General features: G+C 33.9%; 2 protein-coding genes, 1 long non-coding RNA gene and 1 other non-coding gene across 4 annotated transcripts; 1 reads left to right on the top strand and 3 right to left on the bottom strand.

Moving 5' to 3' along the window:
* Window positions 1-324: 324 nt before the first annotated feature.
* On the top strand, window positions 325-944 carry LOC113708905 (uncharacterized). The gene is made up of 2 exons (XR_003452530.2): window positions 325-399; window positions 577-944. It is a non-coding gene; the product is annotated as an uncharacterized lncRNA (long non-coding RNA).
* A 109-nt stretch (window positions 945-1,053) lies between these two features.
* Window positions 1,054-3,736, bottom strand: LOC113708904 (probable 2-oxoglutarate-dependent dioxygenase AOP1). The gene is made up of 3 exons (XM_027231616.2): window positions 3,023-3,736; window positions 2,585-2,906; window positions 1,054-1,441 (listed from the first exon to the last, which is right to left on the bottom strand). Exons 1-3 carry the CDS (start codon window positions 3,394-3,396, stop codon window positions 1,202-1,204), a joined length of 936 nt encoding a protein of 311 aa, XP_027087417.2. The 5' UTR covers window positions 3,397-3,736; the 3' UTR covers window positions 1,054-1,201.
* Window positions 3,737-5,497: 1,761 nt separating this feature from the next.
* Window positions 5,498-6,559, bottom strand: LOC113708453 (uncharacterized). The gene has a single exon (XM_027230908.1). The coding sequence runs from the start codon at window positions 6,557-6,559 to the stop codon at window positions 5,498-5,500; it is 1,062 nt and encodes a 353-aa protein (XP_027086709.1).
* A 3,443-nt stretch (window positions 6,560-10,002) lies between these two features.
* On the bottom strand, window positions 10,003-10,109 carry LOC113709173 (small nucleolar RNA R71). The gene has a single exon (XR_003452594.1). It is a non-coding gene; the product is annotated as a small nucleolar RNA R71 (small nucleolar RNA).
* Between the last annotated feature and the right edge of the window lie 3,240 nt (window positions 10,110-13,349).

The raw sequence follows: 13,349 nt of genomic DNA, 5'->3' as shown, positions 1-13,349 counted from the left end.
ATAAATATATCTACAAAATTTGGTACTGTAAATGATTTTTTCAAGAGCACGTTGAAGGATCCGGAGATGGTTCAACAGTACGTAAACTTTCTCAAAACAAGACAAAAGGACGCAGACACAGCAGCACCGTTTGATGGACCATTTGCACAAGACCTAATGAAATGGAGTATAATTCAAAAGGTGTCTCGGATAATACAAAAGACAGATTCCAAGAAGATAAGGAGAATTCAATCAGACCAATGAGAAAGAAGATAAACTGTCGGCAGCCAATAAAATAAAGATAAGACTGTGGACAACAAAAAGTTATTAGTTTGTCAGCGGAGAAGAGCTGCAGGACGAGGGTCCGACCTCAATTTAGCCTCTTTCCCTGTATGCACTTCCCGGGGGATCAATTTAACAGTAAGGCCTAGCCACCGCTGGTATTTTCATGCTGCTAAGTTCTTTCCCCATTAGACGATGAACACATTTTTAAGAGGGTTTTTATTATAATTTTAAAGTGTATTGCATTATTTCATCCACTCAAAATCGGCTTTCTCCGGTGCTCAGTGCATCATTTTGCTGTTTGTCTTTGTGCAGCCCCACAGAACACAGTTGACCTCCTTGCATTGCTGCTGCTGCCGTGGCCAGAAAAGTAATGTGATTTGAAATAGGGTATTATTTGGGATAGGGTATTATTTGAATGAACTTTCCACCTTAATTAGCAGTGTGACAATTGTCTCATCACAATTGGCTTTTTACAAAAGGCCACCAAATCAGCAGATATTTTGAGGGCCCCCGAGTACGGTAATCTTGCTTAGTGATTAACATGTGTATCACGTGATTAAGTTGTATTTGTCAGTTGGAGGAAGTAATTAGTCAGTTTAGATAATTTATGCTGAACTATGTCCAACTGAGATTGAAATGGGAAGAAAAAAAATATCTCATCAGATGCGTCAACCTCCAAATCATTTTGATTGAACAGTAGATTACTTGCCAAATTTTATTTATTTGTATCCCTCCAATTTCTTTCTTTTCCCTTATTTATTTCTTCCAGGTACAAAACAGATAGCACACTAAAATAAATTATTTCGTAGATTAATCCTGGAGAAAGCTACTCCCCTAACATTTTCAAGAAAAAGTGGGCACAATAGGGGAGGAGAATAAACATCGACTTAAAAGAAGAAAAAGCTTTTCATCCATAAAAATCGATGCGTCTGGTGTTTTAGACGCCACAATAGGCCTTCAGTGGATTTGGAGTATTCAAATTATCATCTGTGCTCAAGAATCGGAGATAACCAAAATTGTCCAATGGCTTATATAATAAGGGGTGTTCATCATCAACCAGCTCTGTTGGTGTCTCTACCAATTTCTTGCAATAGGCAAACTGTGCAATCGAATGCCTTTCTTTTCCCTTCATAGTTACTCTATGAAATGGGGAATGCACTCTACCGTTGCTCCACGCCTGCATTTCAAAAATGTATACAATCAATGTATTAATATCCACTAGAGAAGTCAGCATTTACAACAAAAATACTGAAAGTTATGGCACAAATGCCATGCCAATATTCTAGATGATTAAGGTAGTAACATCTGTGAGGCCTTTTTCCTTTTCGTTCTAATTTGACCATAACACATCCAACTTAGATAATGTATGGCGAAGCCATTATTGAATCAAGTTTTCTAATTGAACCAAAGTTTTTTAACTTTGTTTTTTGCTTTTTACATAATGTTGTAGTATTTTAATAAAATAATTAAATGTGCATGTTACAAGGGAAATAAATTATTGAAATTTTCTGAAATTTATAGGTGTTTGAATGGTTTTTCCTGAAGATTTATTATATGAAATTATGACTTTTCAATTACTTCGAGGTATTGTAACTTACAATTCAAATTTGGATTGAATGGGTATTGACCAAAGAATGTGAAATTATGATGTTTCAATTACAATAAGTTTTTTGTAACCTACAATATAAAATTGAATGTGTTTTGAATGGCCAATAATTTCAGCATTTACTTAGTACTTTATTAGGAATATAGGTTATGTTTATATATATATATATATATATATTATATATATATATATATATATGCATAGTTGAGATAGAAAAGTTCTACTGCTACAGTTTATGTCTTTTGAGTCTAAATTCATTATTTTCTGTATCATAGTTAGACAAGAAATTAATAAGGCATTTATAAAGGTATACTCTCCTAGTTGTGTAGTCTAAAGAGAGTGTTAGTAATTATGGTTGAAATGGTGTATCTTGGAAATGACAAGTTAGAAAACCTATTGCATTAGAGTTGATTCTTTTATAGAGGCTTGAATCACTTTAAAGAGAAACAAAAATATCCGTGTCTCAACCCTCCACACTTGAGTATTAATATATTGTTATTGTCTAATCTTTCTTTTGCATATTTGTTTTCATTTTAGTTTCAGGTGAAAAACACATAACAATTGTCCCGGTATATTCATGACAAAGGGAAATGATTTGAAAAGGAAAATGGAATTTTAAAACATGGATTTTTAGAGGATTGCAATGTTGTAACTAATCAAGTTTAATATGATCCAGGCTTGCACATTTAATGACAAAAAAAGAAAATATCTCACCGAGAATACATCTCCAGCCATGATTACTACGGAGGAAGGAGGAAAATCAATAGGAATCCAGCTTCCATTCTTCAACTGAACTTCTAAACCATCAGTTTCATTCTGTTGAAGTATGGTTATGAAGTTCTTGTCAGTATGAGGAGGAACGCCGACATTCATCTCATTCTGTTCGGGTACCCTGTACCTTATGAATCTAACATTATAAGTCACTGATCCCACATGAGATTCGTGGTACTTCTCCACACCATAGCTTTCAAACACCAATTTGCTCACCATTTTATCTAATTCTGCTACTTGATTTGCATAGCAATGAAACAGTTCACTAGTCATGGGAGGGCATATTAAAAAAAAAAAAAAAAGGTAAGCATTTCGGATGTGAATAATGCATAGTAGCAATAAACTATAAGAAGAATTACATATTAATGGAAACAAGTTTACCAGAAATGGTTATTTTTGGAGGGCCACATCTGATTTGCGAACTTCTCGACTGCTTCAAGATTTGTTGCATCTTCAATGCACATGCTTTCGTAGAGGTTCACGTTGGGTCTTGGCCGAGCATAACCAGAGAGGGGAGTTTGAGAAGTGTTTTGGACTTTAATCTCCAACGGCAGGTTAAATAAATCTTGCAGCTCAGAGAATAAGGAATCACTAACCTCTGAAGGATACTTATCATGAACAGCTATGAAACAGCCATACTCTTCAAATGCCCGTGTGACAATGTTTCGCGCTTCAGTCCAAGAATCTTTTCCGGATCTTAGGATTTCCTCCGTTAAATTTATGACCGGAAGCCTGATATTTGAAGCGCATTCCATGGTTTTAGGCAGCCTCTTTCCTTATACGCACTTCCCGTAGCTCAATTTAGCCTGATCAATTAGCAATAAGGGGTAGCCAATGCTGGTATTTGAAGAGCCAAGAGGTTAAACAATTCAGAATAATATGGCAAACTAGCTAAGTTCTTTTCCAATTACGTAGTATATTTATAGATGTAAATTCAAGTGAGCTAGGTCTCCTTCTTTCTTCTTTCTTTTTCAAATTTCAACAAGGGAAGTGTACATTAATTAGTACTAATTACAGAGTACGTCAATAACACTAATCAACAAACCAACTACTCTGCTGCTAGAGTAACAGAGTAGTTGGCCGTCAAGAAAGTTTTATTTGATTGTAGGTTAAGGATCAAATTCTTGGTTTACATTCTAATATCCAAATTTTATTAGAAATATTTTGCTAGTGGGTGCCTATGCACTCATCAGGGTCGACGAGTTTCCTTTGATCTTTTTAGATCCCCTCCTCTTAACGTAGAGTACAAATAATTATAGTATAAAATCTATCATATAAAAAAAAGTACAATAATGAGCAGTTTGACAATTGTCTCGTCACAATTGGCTTTTTACTTAAGGTCACAAAATAAGTAGATATTTTGAGAGCTCACAAGGATACTAAACTTGTGTCGTATTTCTTAATGTAGAGTACAAATAATTATAGTATAAAATCTATCATATAAAAAAAGTATAATAATGAGCAGTTTGACAATTGTCTCGTCACAATGGGCTTTTTACCTAAGGCCACAAAATAAGTAGATATTTTGAGAGCTCACAAGGATACAAATCTTATTCAGTGATGAACATGAGTATTTCATGATTAAGTTGTATTTTCTAGTTGGAGAATGCATAATTATTAAACTTGACATGATAAGGAGTCCAGCACAGGAATTGGGTCACTAGTTGAACCTGTGTGTATTAATTTAATAAAGTACTTTTAGATACTAATTATTATATACTTAGAAAAATATATAATAAATATGTAAATATTAATAGAAGAATTAATTTCATTTTACAAGTCTTGTTAAATTTTATCTCCACAATTACATATTTTTAGATAGAGAAAAACATCCCGCTTATTTTACATGATTAGGGAAAAAATTTATTGGTGAAAAAATAAACTATAAAAATATTACTAAAGTTCTATACATTTCAACTTATACAATTGAAGTTGAAAGGAAAATTAGTGAATTTCTTTTTCAATTACGTTACACATTTGTCAGATGTAAATTCAAGCAAAGTAGGTATAATTCTTTCTTTTTCAACAAGGTAAATGTACATTAATCAGCACTAGCAGTTTGATAATTATCTCATCACGGTTGGTTTTTATAGAAGACCACTGAACAAGTAGACATTTTCAAGGCCCTCAAGCATGCTAATCTTGCTTAGTGATTAACGTCTGTATCACATGATTAAATCGCATTTTCTTGTTGCAGGAAGTAGTTGGTCAGTTTGGATAATTTATGCTGAACTATTCCCAACTGAGATTGTAATGGGGAAAAAAAAATATCCCGTCTGTTGCCACAACCTCCAAATACTTTTGTTTGTATAGTAGATTATTTGTCAAAATTTATTTGTTTGTTTCATCAACATATTTTTTAATTATCTTTTATTTCACATACAGCACATTAAAAAAGTACTACAATATTTTTTTCAGAAAATTATTCCAAATAATCAACTATCCAAATACAATTCTTTTTTTTTTTTTTTGATAAATAGAACATGCATGATGTTCATCTGAGTTTTGCTGAAAGCAAATGCCTTGATGCACCGCGCCTTAGGGAAAAAGAAAAAAAAGAAGAAAATGTTATTGGACAAAAGGTGCACATGACTTCAATTAACTAAACAAGTTAATCAATCCATTTGTTCAAGATTTTGCATCATTCATCTTGTTCCGGATTGATTTCCAGCTGCATGGTCGGAATTTTAAAAATCGATGCGTCTGGTGTTTTAGACGCCACAATTGGCCACCAGGGGATTTTCATACACGTTTGTAATAATCTCACCCTTTGTTTTTTTTTTTTTTTTTTTTTGATAGTTGTAAAATACTTTTTTTTTTTTTTTTATTCATGAAAAATATAACCAAATATTCCTCTTACATAATCCTCATTTTTCTGATTGAAGGTATCCCTATTCTGTCCAAACGGATTGCCCCACGAGCCAACCTTGGGAATTTACTGAAAGTATCGTAAACCTCAATTTGTTTATCTGGATGAGATATACCCACATTAGATAAAGCATCAGCAACTGTGTTAGCCTCCCGATAGCAGTGCGTGAATCTAGGTGGATCATCTAATAACTGCCAAATCTGGTTGACGTATCTTCGAATTGTCCACGGACACTGAGTACGACGTTGAATGATCCCAATTAAAACCAATGAATCTGATTGTACACATATGTTTCCAAAACCGTTATGTATACAGATCTGAAGACCAATAAGAAGGGCACAAGCCTCTGCACGGAGACATGTAGTTTCTCCCAGATATGCCGAAAAACCAATCATTGGTAATCCAGTGGAATCCCGGAGTATGCCCCCACCTCCCCCTATTCCTGGATTACCCTTAGCACATCCATCCGTGTTAAGAGTATACCTCCCTGTCTCTTTGGTTTCCCAGCGGATACCTTGATATACAACCGTACCCCCAGGTGCCTTTGACCAATCATACAATTGACAAAAGGATTGTAGTCTTATCAATTGTTTAAAATGTATTCCTACCATGGATTGGATTTCTGAGAAGATGGCTTGGCGAATGGCCGATGATTGCATCTGGACACCCTCAAACATTGCTTTGTTCCTTGCCTTCCAAATCTGCCAGCAAATTACACTAGGAAGAATACGGCAAATAATCCTTCGTAACTCGGAATCCTGTGAATTCAACCACCAATCTACTATGCGTGCTCGTAGAAAAGATCCTGAGAATTTTATTCCACATAACCCTCCAAAATAATTCCAAAGGAATGACGCAATGTGTCCATTGGAGAATAAATGCTCAATAGACTCCTCGGAAGGCTCAGTACAGCAAAAGCACTTTGACGGCAAATGGAAACCAAATTTACGAAGCTTATCCGGTGTCGGTATTCTCCTCAGAAGTAGTCTCAACATGAAAAATGAAACTTTCAAAGGTATCAGAGGGTGCCAAATGGAAGCAAATACCATAGACGTGGGTCGGGTCTGCCTAATCTCACCCTTTGTAATATCACTAATCTCCCATAAAACACCCACTAGCTTCAAGGATGCTTTGAAGGAGATTTCAGGTGACACTAATTTTCCAATTTTCTTTGGTGTTTGGTACATCTTTCCATTTACTAACACAGTTGAAAAAATTATTTTAATAATTACCGTACTACATTTTTTTTTGTGTTGAACATGTTTATGATGCAATAAAAATAATATTCGAAAAAAATTATGTACCCAAACACACCAATGGTCTACAACCAAAATACTTAATAATTTCTAGCATTATTAAATGGGATAGAAGAAAAGTGAAAAACTGACCTACCATAGGTGTAAAAGACAGGACCTCTCCTGTTCAATTTTAGTTTAATCTTACCTACCATAGGTATAAAAGCCCCAGCAGCCCATGTTCCAGTTTCTGCAGAAACAAAAGGAAATGCAATGAAAACATTAAAAAACCTGACTTATAAAATTATTTAAAAAATACTTTAATAATTACCATACTACTTTTTTTGTGTTGTGATTAATGCGAAAAAAGAAGATGGTTGAAAATATAAAAAAGGTTGGAGAATGTGTTTATGATGCAACAAATTTAATATTTAAAATAAATTATGTATCCAAACACACCAATGGTCTACGATCAAGATACTTACTTATTTCTAGCATTATATGCTAATAGCATAAAGTTCAAGTCATCCCAAAACTTATCAGTGAAATATAAGAATTTGAACTCAAAATCAATGATCAAGGTATCTTTTAGTTTTATGATGTGGAATTAGATTCACAAAATTTTGATGATCTAAATATAATTTTACAAATCTAGTGACCCTCATAGGTTCCAAATTGCATTTATAAATTTGGGTTGTAAAGTTTTTAACAGAGGACAGATTCATTATTATAGCTATCTTGATAAACTGATATATTCGTTTACAATCAAAAAAAAAAAAAAGAAAAAAGAAAAAGGCCAGTTTTATAGAGGGGATACACAAATTCTTTTACAATCTAAATTATTAATTTCTTCTGTATTTTCAAAAAAATGATTGCCATTTTTACCAATATATTTGAAACTCTAAGATTATAATTTTTAGTAATTATAAATATACTGATATTTTAGGACACTATATTTTAGTATTAAGTTCTTTTGGTTCTAGAACAGTTTCTTGAGTTTTTTGTACTTTCTTGAATCACATAAATATAGTGGTGTCTCTTTTCTTTATTTATTTTTTGCTTTGTTATTGCTTTTTAGGGTTATGAAGACACTTTTCCTCAATTCCGGGGGACACTTTAAAAGTAATCTAAAGTAACACAACATCTATACAGCAGACGGCACTTTAAAAGAACCAGAAGCCACGAAAGGTAGCTGGAACGTAATGTCATTCCAATCACTTCTAAAAACAGTACCTAAATTACTAGAAATATGCCAATTGTAAAGCCACGAAAGGTAGCTTGCAACGCAAGTTTTTAAATTTTCAGTGTTGTCAATTTACTTGCACCAAAGGAGAAAAACGACAACTAGTGATTGATACTAAGAAAATGGGGAGTGTGAAAGGATTGGATTAGATTTCGTCCAAATGCACATTCTAAACAAGCAATTAAACATTGCAGTGGGTGAAGATAAGTATTCAAGCTTTCTGTTACTTGCACATCATTCATTGGTTGTATCATAGTTTATGAAAAAGATTTGTCAAGTTGTAACCTAATTATTTGTCTTAGTGCTCCGTAATTTTTTTTTATTCCAATGGTGTCCCTTACCAGATTACGTACACGACGTGATCTCTCCGACTTATAAGATTCCACTAAAATAATATTAAAAAATGATAATATTAATCTTTATTATCAGATCAATTTCGATGCATGGGACACTCTCAATTATCTTATCTCCATAGATTTTTTTAATAATCTACAGTCGTTTAGGGCGGCCATTGATCAAATAATATGTTGTAATTGTTGTGACGCTTTTGCATGGATGAATCATTTTTATGTGGTTAATTAAAATTAAAAAAGCCATTACAAATTGACAAATTTTTATAAGCGCCCGTACTTCACTGCTGATTCATATTGAGACCACATCATCTTCTGTTTATCAACTTCACTACTCCAAAATACATTCGAATGGTTAGAACTCTATAACTCAAAACATCCAAGCCAAAGAAATTATTCCCCCATATTTACAGCACTTTTTTGGTGCCACGTTTACACTATTTTCTAGTAGTGTTCACTAGTACGAACAGAGAAAATGGAAGTCCTCAGTTCAGACATAATAAAAGGCATAGAGGCAAGATTTTTTCTTAGTTCCGGGGGCCTGGGGATAATAGAGACAAAGTTTTTGGGCACCGGCATATTTTTTTTTGGACCATGGGCATAAATTACCCAAAAGAATAACTAGTCATTCGTTTGATTTATTCGAATTTGCAGTGAACTAGACCTCCCTCTAGTTAAACAATCAAAGGTTAACTTGTCATCCCTTGCTCTAGTCGTGCCTAAAGCTAGCCTGCAAGTCCAGAGAAGTTGGGATTTAGGCATGATAGTTTCCTAATTCAAGTTGAAAACCTAAAAAGGCATATTTCCAAATTGTATTGGAAAACGATTTGATTTATCTTTTATCAATTTAGGGAATATTTCTTTCATAGGAAATTAGAAGTACTAGTAGTAGTAGTAGTACTTATTTGGAAAAGTAGTAACGTGAGGAGAAGGGACTTTGCTTTTCTTGACTTTAAAAGTTCGTCCGTGGTCCCAAGAGAGGGGATACTACTAGTCTTAGCAGCAAGCAAGAACAACGGAGCGCTTTGCTTTTCGTATTTTCTTTAGTTTTTTTTCTTTTGTCAGGCGCGTATGCGATTTCCTTCAATGAAATTGTGCGGATTGCCTCCCAACGATGAGTGGCTAATTTCTTATTCTAGTCAAGGGTTAACCAAGAATTTTGTTCTCTACTACTATCAGATCTAATTATTTTTATCTGTTTCTTTTATTCGTTAGTATTCGCATGATTTAATTTCGCATACTTGTTTTGTTATTTGAATAGCAAGGGTTTGATATTTAATTCAACCTAACAATCTAGTATTAGTTAAGATAGTTAAATCCGTAATTGTTTAATTCTCTTAAATTAGTGGCGACTAGCGTGATTGGTTTCATATTAGGGAAATATATGATCTAATTTAAATAAACCCTGGTAGTGTGTTTATTGATTAGAATAGGGCTTTTCTAGTTTTTAATGCAATCAAGAAATTAAATTCTATGGGCATATCTAGAGTTGTTTCTTTGTTAGTGGAGTTTCAGAAGATGACTTACGAATAAGGTGCTTCTCTTATTATTTCAAGGATCGTGCAAAGTCTTGGTTACTTCATCTCCTTGAAGGATCTTTGAGGACATGGGAAGATGTTAATAACATCTTTATGACCAAGTACTGCTCTTCTCAGAAGACCATCGATTTAAGGAACAAGATTTGCATATTTTCTCAGATGGAAGGAGAGCTAATACATGAAGCATGGGAGCGCTTTAAGCTACTACATTCTCAATGTCCTCACCACCACTATTCATTGGCATTGCAAGTGTAATTTTTCTATGATGGGTTGACCTTAATAACCCTGAATATGGTGGATATTGCAGCAGGAAGGTATATTGGTGACAAAACCTTGGAGGAATTTGTTAGTCTCTATGAATTGTTAACTAGCAATTCTCAACAAAAACCAATTCGGGATAAGAGAGTAGGAGTGCATGAAGTGAATGTGCCATGGGATTTGGGCAGGTAGTTGAATTGAGTCATCAAATGCAATAACTCTTTAATTGGGTAGCTCAATCTCAAGAATCATGTGCTTATTCTCACATGTATAGGTATTCTGGTGCTAGTTACTATAATAGAGATCCTCTCTCCATGGTAGAAGATGTTAATTCCATGGGGGGCAGAAGTTGAAGCCAAGGAATGATCCTTTTTCCACCACATATATGAAGGATGGAAAAACCATCCTAACTTTTCATGAAAGGATCTATGGATTAGACCTATGGGACCACCTGGGTTTCAAAATTTGCAGCAACTTTCTCAATATCCTTTTCAACCTGCATAGGAGAAAAAGTCCAACCTTGAAGAAATGATGCTGCAATACATGCAAAAGGTGGACCAAAAGATGGACCAGTTTGACAAACTTGCTCAATCTCAACAAGCCTCCATTCAAAATCTTAAAAGGCAAGTTGGTCAACTAGTAAAGGTAGTAACTAAAAGGGCACCAGGGAAATTGCCTAGTAGCACTGAGGTGAACCCAAAAGAAACTACTATGGTTGTGACTCTTCGTTCAGGCAAAGTATTGGATGATCTTGTCATTAAATCCAAGACTAAACCAAGTGCAAAGCATAGGAGGAGCGGAATTGCTATTAAAAGTGAAGAAACTGGGGATTCGGGGAATGGTTCATGTGAAAAAATCAAGGGGAAGATAATCAACGTATGAAGGTGCTTGAGGTGAAAGCTTATGTGCCGCCCATCCCTTTTCTCCAAAGGCTTAAGAAAAAGGCAATTGACGAGCAATATCAAAAGTGTGGATTTGCTCAAGAAACTTCAAGTGAACATGTTTTTTTTTTTAAATTCTTGCTGATATACCTGCTTGTGTAAAGTTCTTGAAAGAAATAGTGTCTAATAAAAAGAAGTTAGAAGACTTTGTAGAGGTGTCTCTTACTGAGGAATGCAGTGCAATGCTACAAAATGGTTTTCCTATCAAGATGAAAGATCCAGAGAGTTTTAATGTACCTTGTCAATTTGAACATATTATTGTTGATAAATGTTTGTGTGACCATGGATATTGTGTTAATTTGATATCTCTATCATTTTTCAGGAAATTAAAGTTTGCCAATTTGGGGCCTATTCAAGTGATTCTACAACTGGCTGATCGTTCAGTGTGTTATCCTATTGGTATTGTTGACGATCTATTAGTTAAAGTTGGTAAATTTTATTTTCCTACTGATCTTCTTGTTCTTGACATGGAGGAGGATATTTGTATGCCAATTATCCTTGGTAGAGAGGTTTTAGCTATAGAAGAGGCTAATATAGACTTACTTGAAGGAAAATTGATTTTAAGTATTGGTAAAGAGAAAGAAAAATTTAATGTCTTTGAACTCTTAAAATAGCCTTCGTACGAGGAGTTTTGTTCCTATATTACTACTTCTAACGATTTGTATAGTGAAAAATATGTATTAGAGCAGGATGTAGAGGTCATCCCCTTGCAAAATTATCGTACATATTCTTCTTCAATCGTTTGAAAGTGCAATGGAGATGCGAAAAAATTATGCAAAATTGCAAGCACATGCTAAGGAAACTGTGAAATCATCCGAACCATTTTATCCACCACAATCATATGTGACCCTATCTGGCTGAAGAAGTTAAACTTATCGCTTCTCGGGAGGCAACCCGATTTTCTTTTTAATTTTATTTAATATTTTTCTTTTGTTTAACATTAATGGTGGTGTTTATTTCCTTAAAATTTTATTGCTTTCTAGTTTGAGTTATTTGGTGGTGTATTTAACTCTTATTTGTAGTGTTTTCTTGTCTTTTCATAGGTTGGTAGGATGCTTCCTGAGCTTGACTATTGGATGGTAATTAGTAATTTCTCTCACCCCATTTGGTCTTTGGCACTCCATTCGTTATCAGGGAAGTTTCACTTTCATTTCTTTTCTTGTTATTATTTCTTTATTTTATCCCCAACATTGAGGATAATGTTGTCTTAAATGTGGGGGAAGGAATAAATGGGTGAAGTGAAATTTTTAAAATTTTGGGCTAAAATTTTTCAAAGTTTTATTATTGATTCCCTGATAGGCAATGGCTTATATTTTGAGTATTATTATTGTTAAAGTGATATGTGTATGAATTATTAAGTGTTACATGGTGTTGCTTTAGAGTACTTCTTTGGTGAATATTTGAAAGTTTGAGACCTTTTCAATTTTTGGCTAATTTTTCTAGGTATTGTAAATATTTTTCTAGCATTTTTCTTCTGAATTTGGCCTAATTATTAATCTTTGTTCTCCATATTATTGGGATATGAAGCAGATTTTTGTGTTCTTATTTGTATTTAAATGCTTATTTTATTAATTTGGCTGCACTCCGTTGGTTGTCGTTGCCCAATAACCGGGAATTTTCGCCTAAAAGTGTTGGCTTTTACATCAAAAAGTGATGATTGTTATGAGTATGTGATTCTTTAGCGGTGGAAGCTAAGTAACCAGGCTCTTCCATTTGGGAGATGTTGGAATTCGCATCAAAAGGCTTAAACGGCTAATAATTAAGTGTATTCCCTTTGTTAAAATGTGAAAAAGCTTAAGTGTGGGAGAATTTGAAGAAAAATAAAGAGAAAAATATGAAAAGAAAGAAACAAAAATATGTGGATAATAAGATTGGCATGTGGATCCATGTGGGTAAAAGTTTAATATTTTGCTTAATACTTGGGCCATTTGCAAGGAAATGCTTGTTAAATATTTTTATTCCTAATTTAGTTAGCTGGACTTGAAAGGGTCGATGGTGTTAAAAGCTAACCGAAGAAGTGTCTCTTTAGTTTTTACTATTAGTACTTCGACACTTGCATAGAATGGTTGCTTTAGTAATGATAACCTTGAATATAGCCATTATTTGTATTTAATTCGTTTTATTCTTGTACTTGAGAACAAGCACAGACTAAGTGCGGGAGAATTTGATAGGGTATAAATCATAGTACATTTAAATGCATAAGTTGCTAGATAACCACGTTATTTTGAGCTTTATTTTGAGTAGAAACTACTTAATTTTGCTCTTATATTGTGA

This window comes from Coffea arabica, chromosome 5e, assembly GCF_036785885.1.
Source record: "Coffea arabica cultivar ET-39 chromosome 5e, Coffea Arabica ET-39 HiFi, whole genome shotgun sequence".
Lineage (NCBI taxonomy): Eukaryota > Viridiplantae > Streptophyta > Magnoliopsida > Gentianales > Rubiaceae > Coffea > Coffea arabica.
The sequence above is the reverse complement of the archived record's forward strand: the minus strand, read 5'-3'. Positions and strand labels throughout refer to the sequence as shown.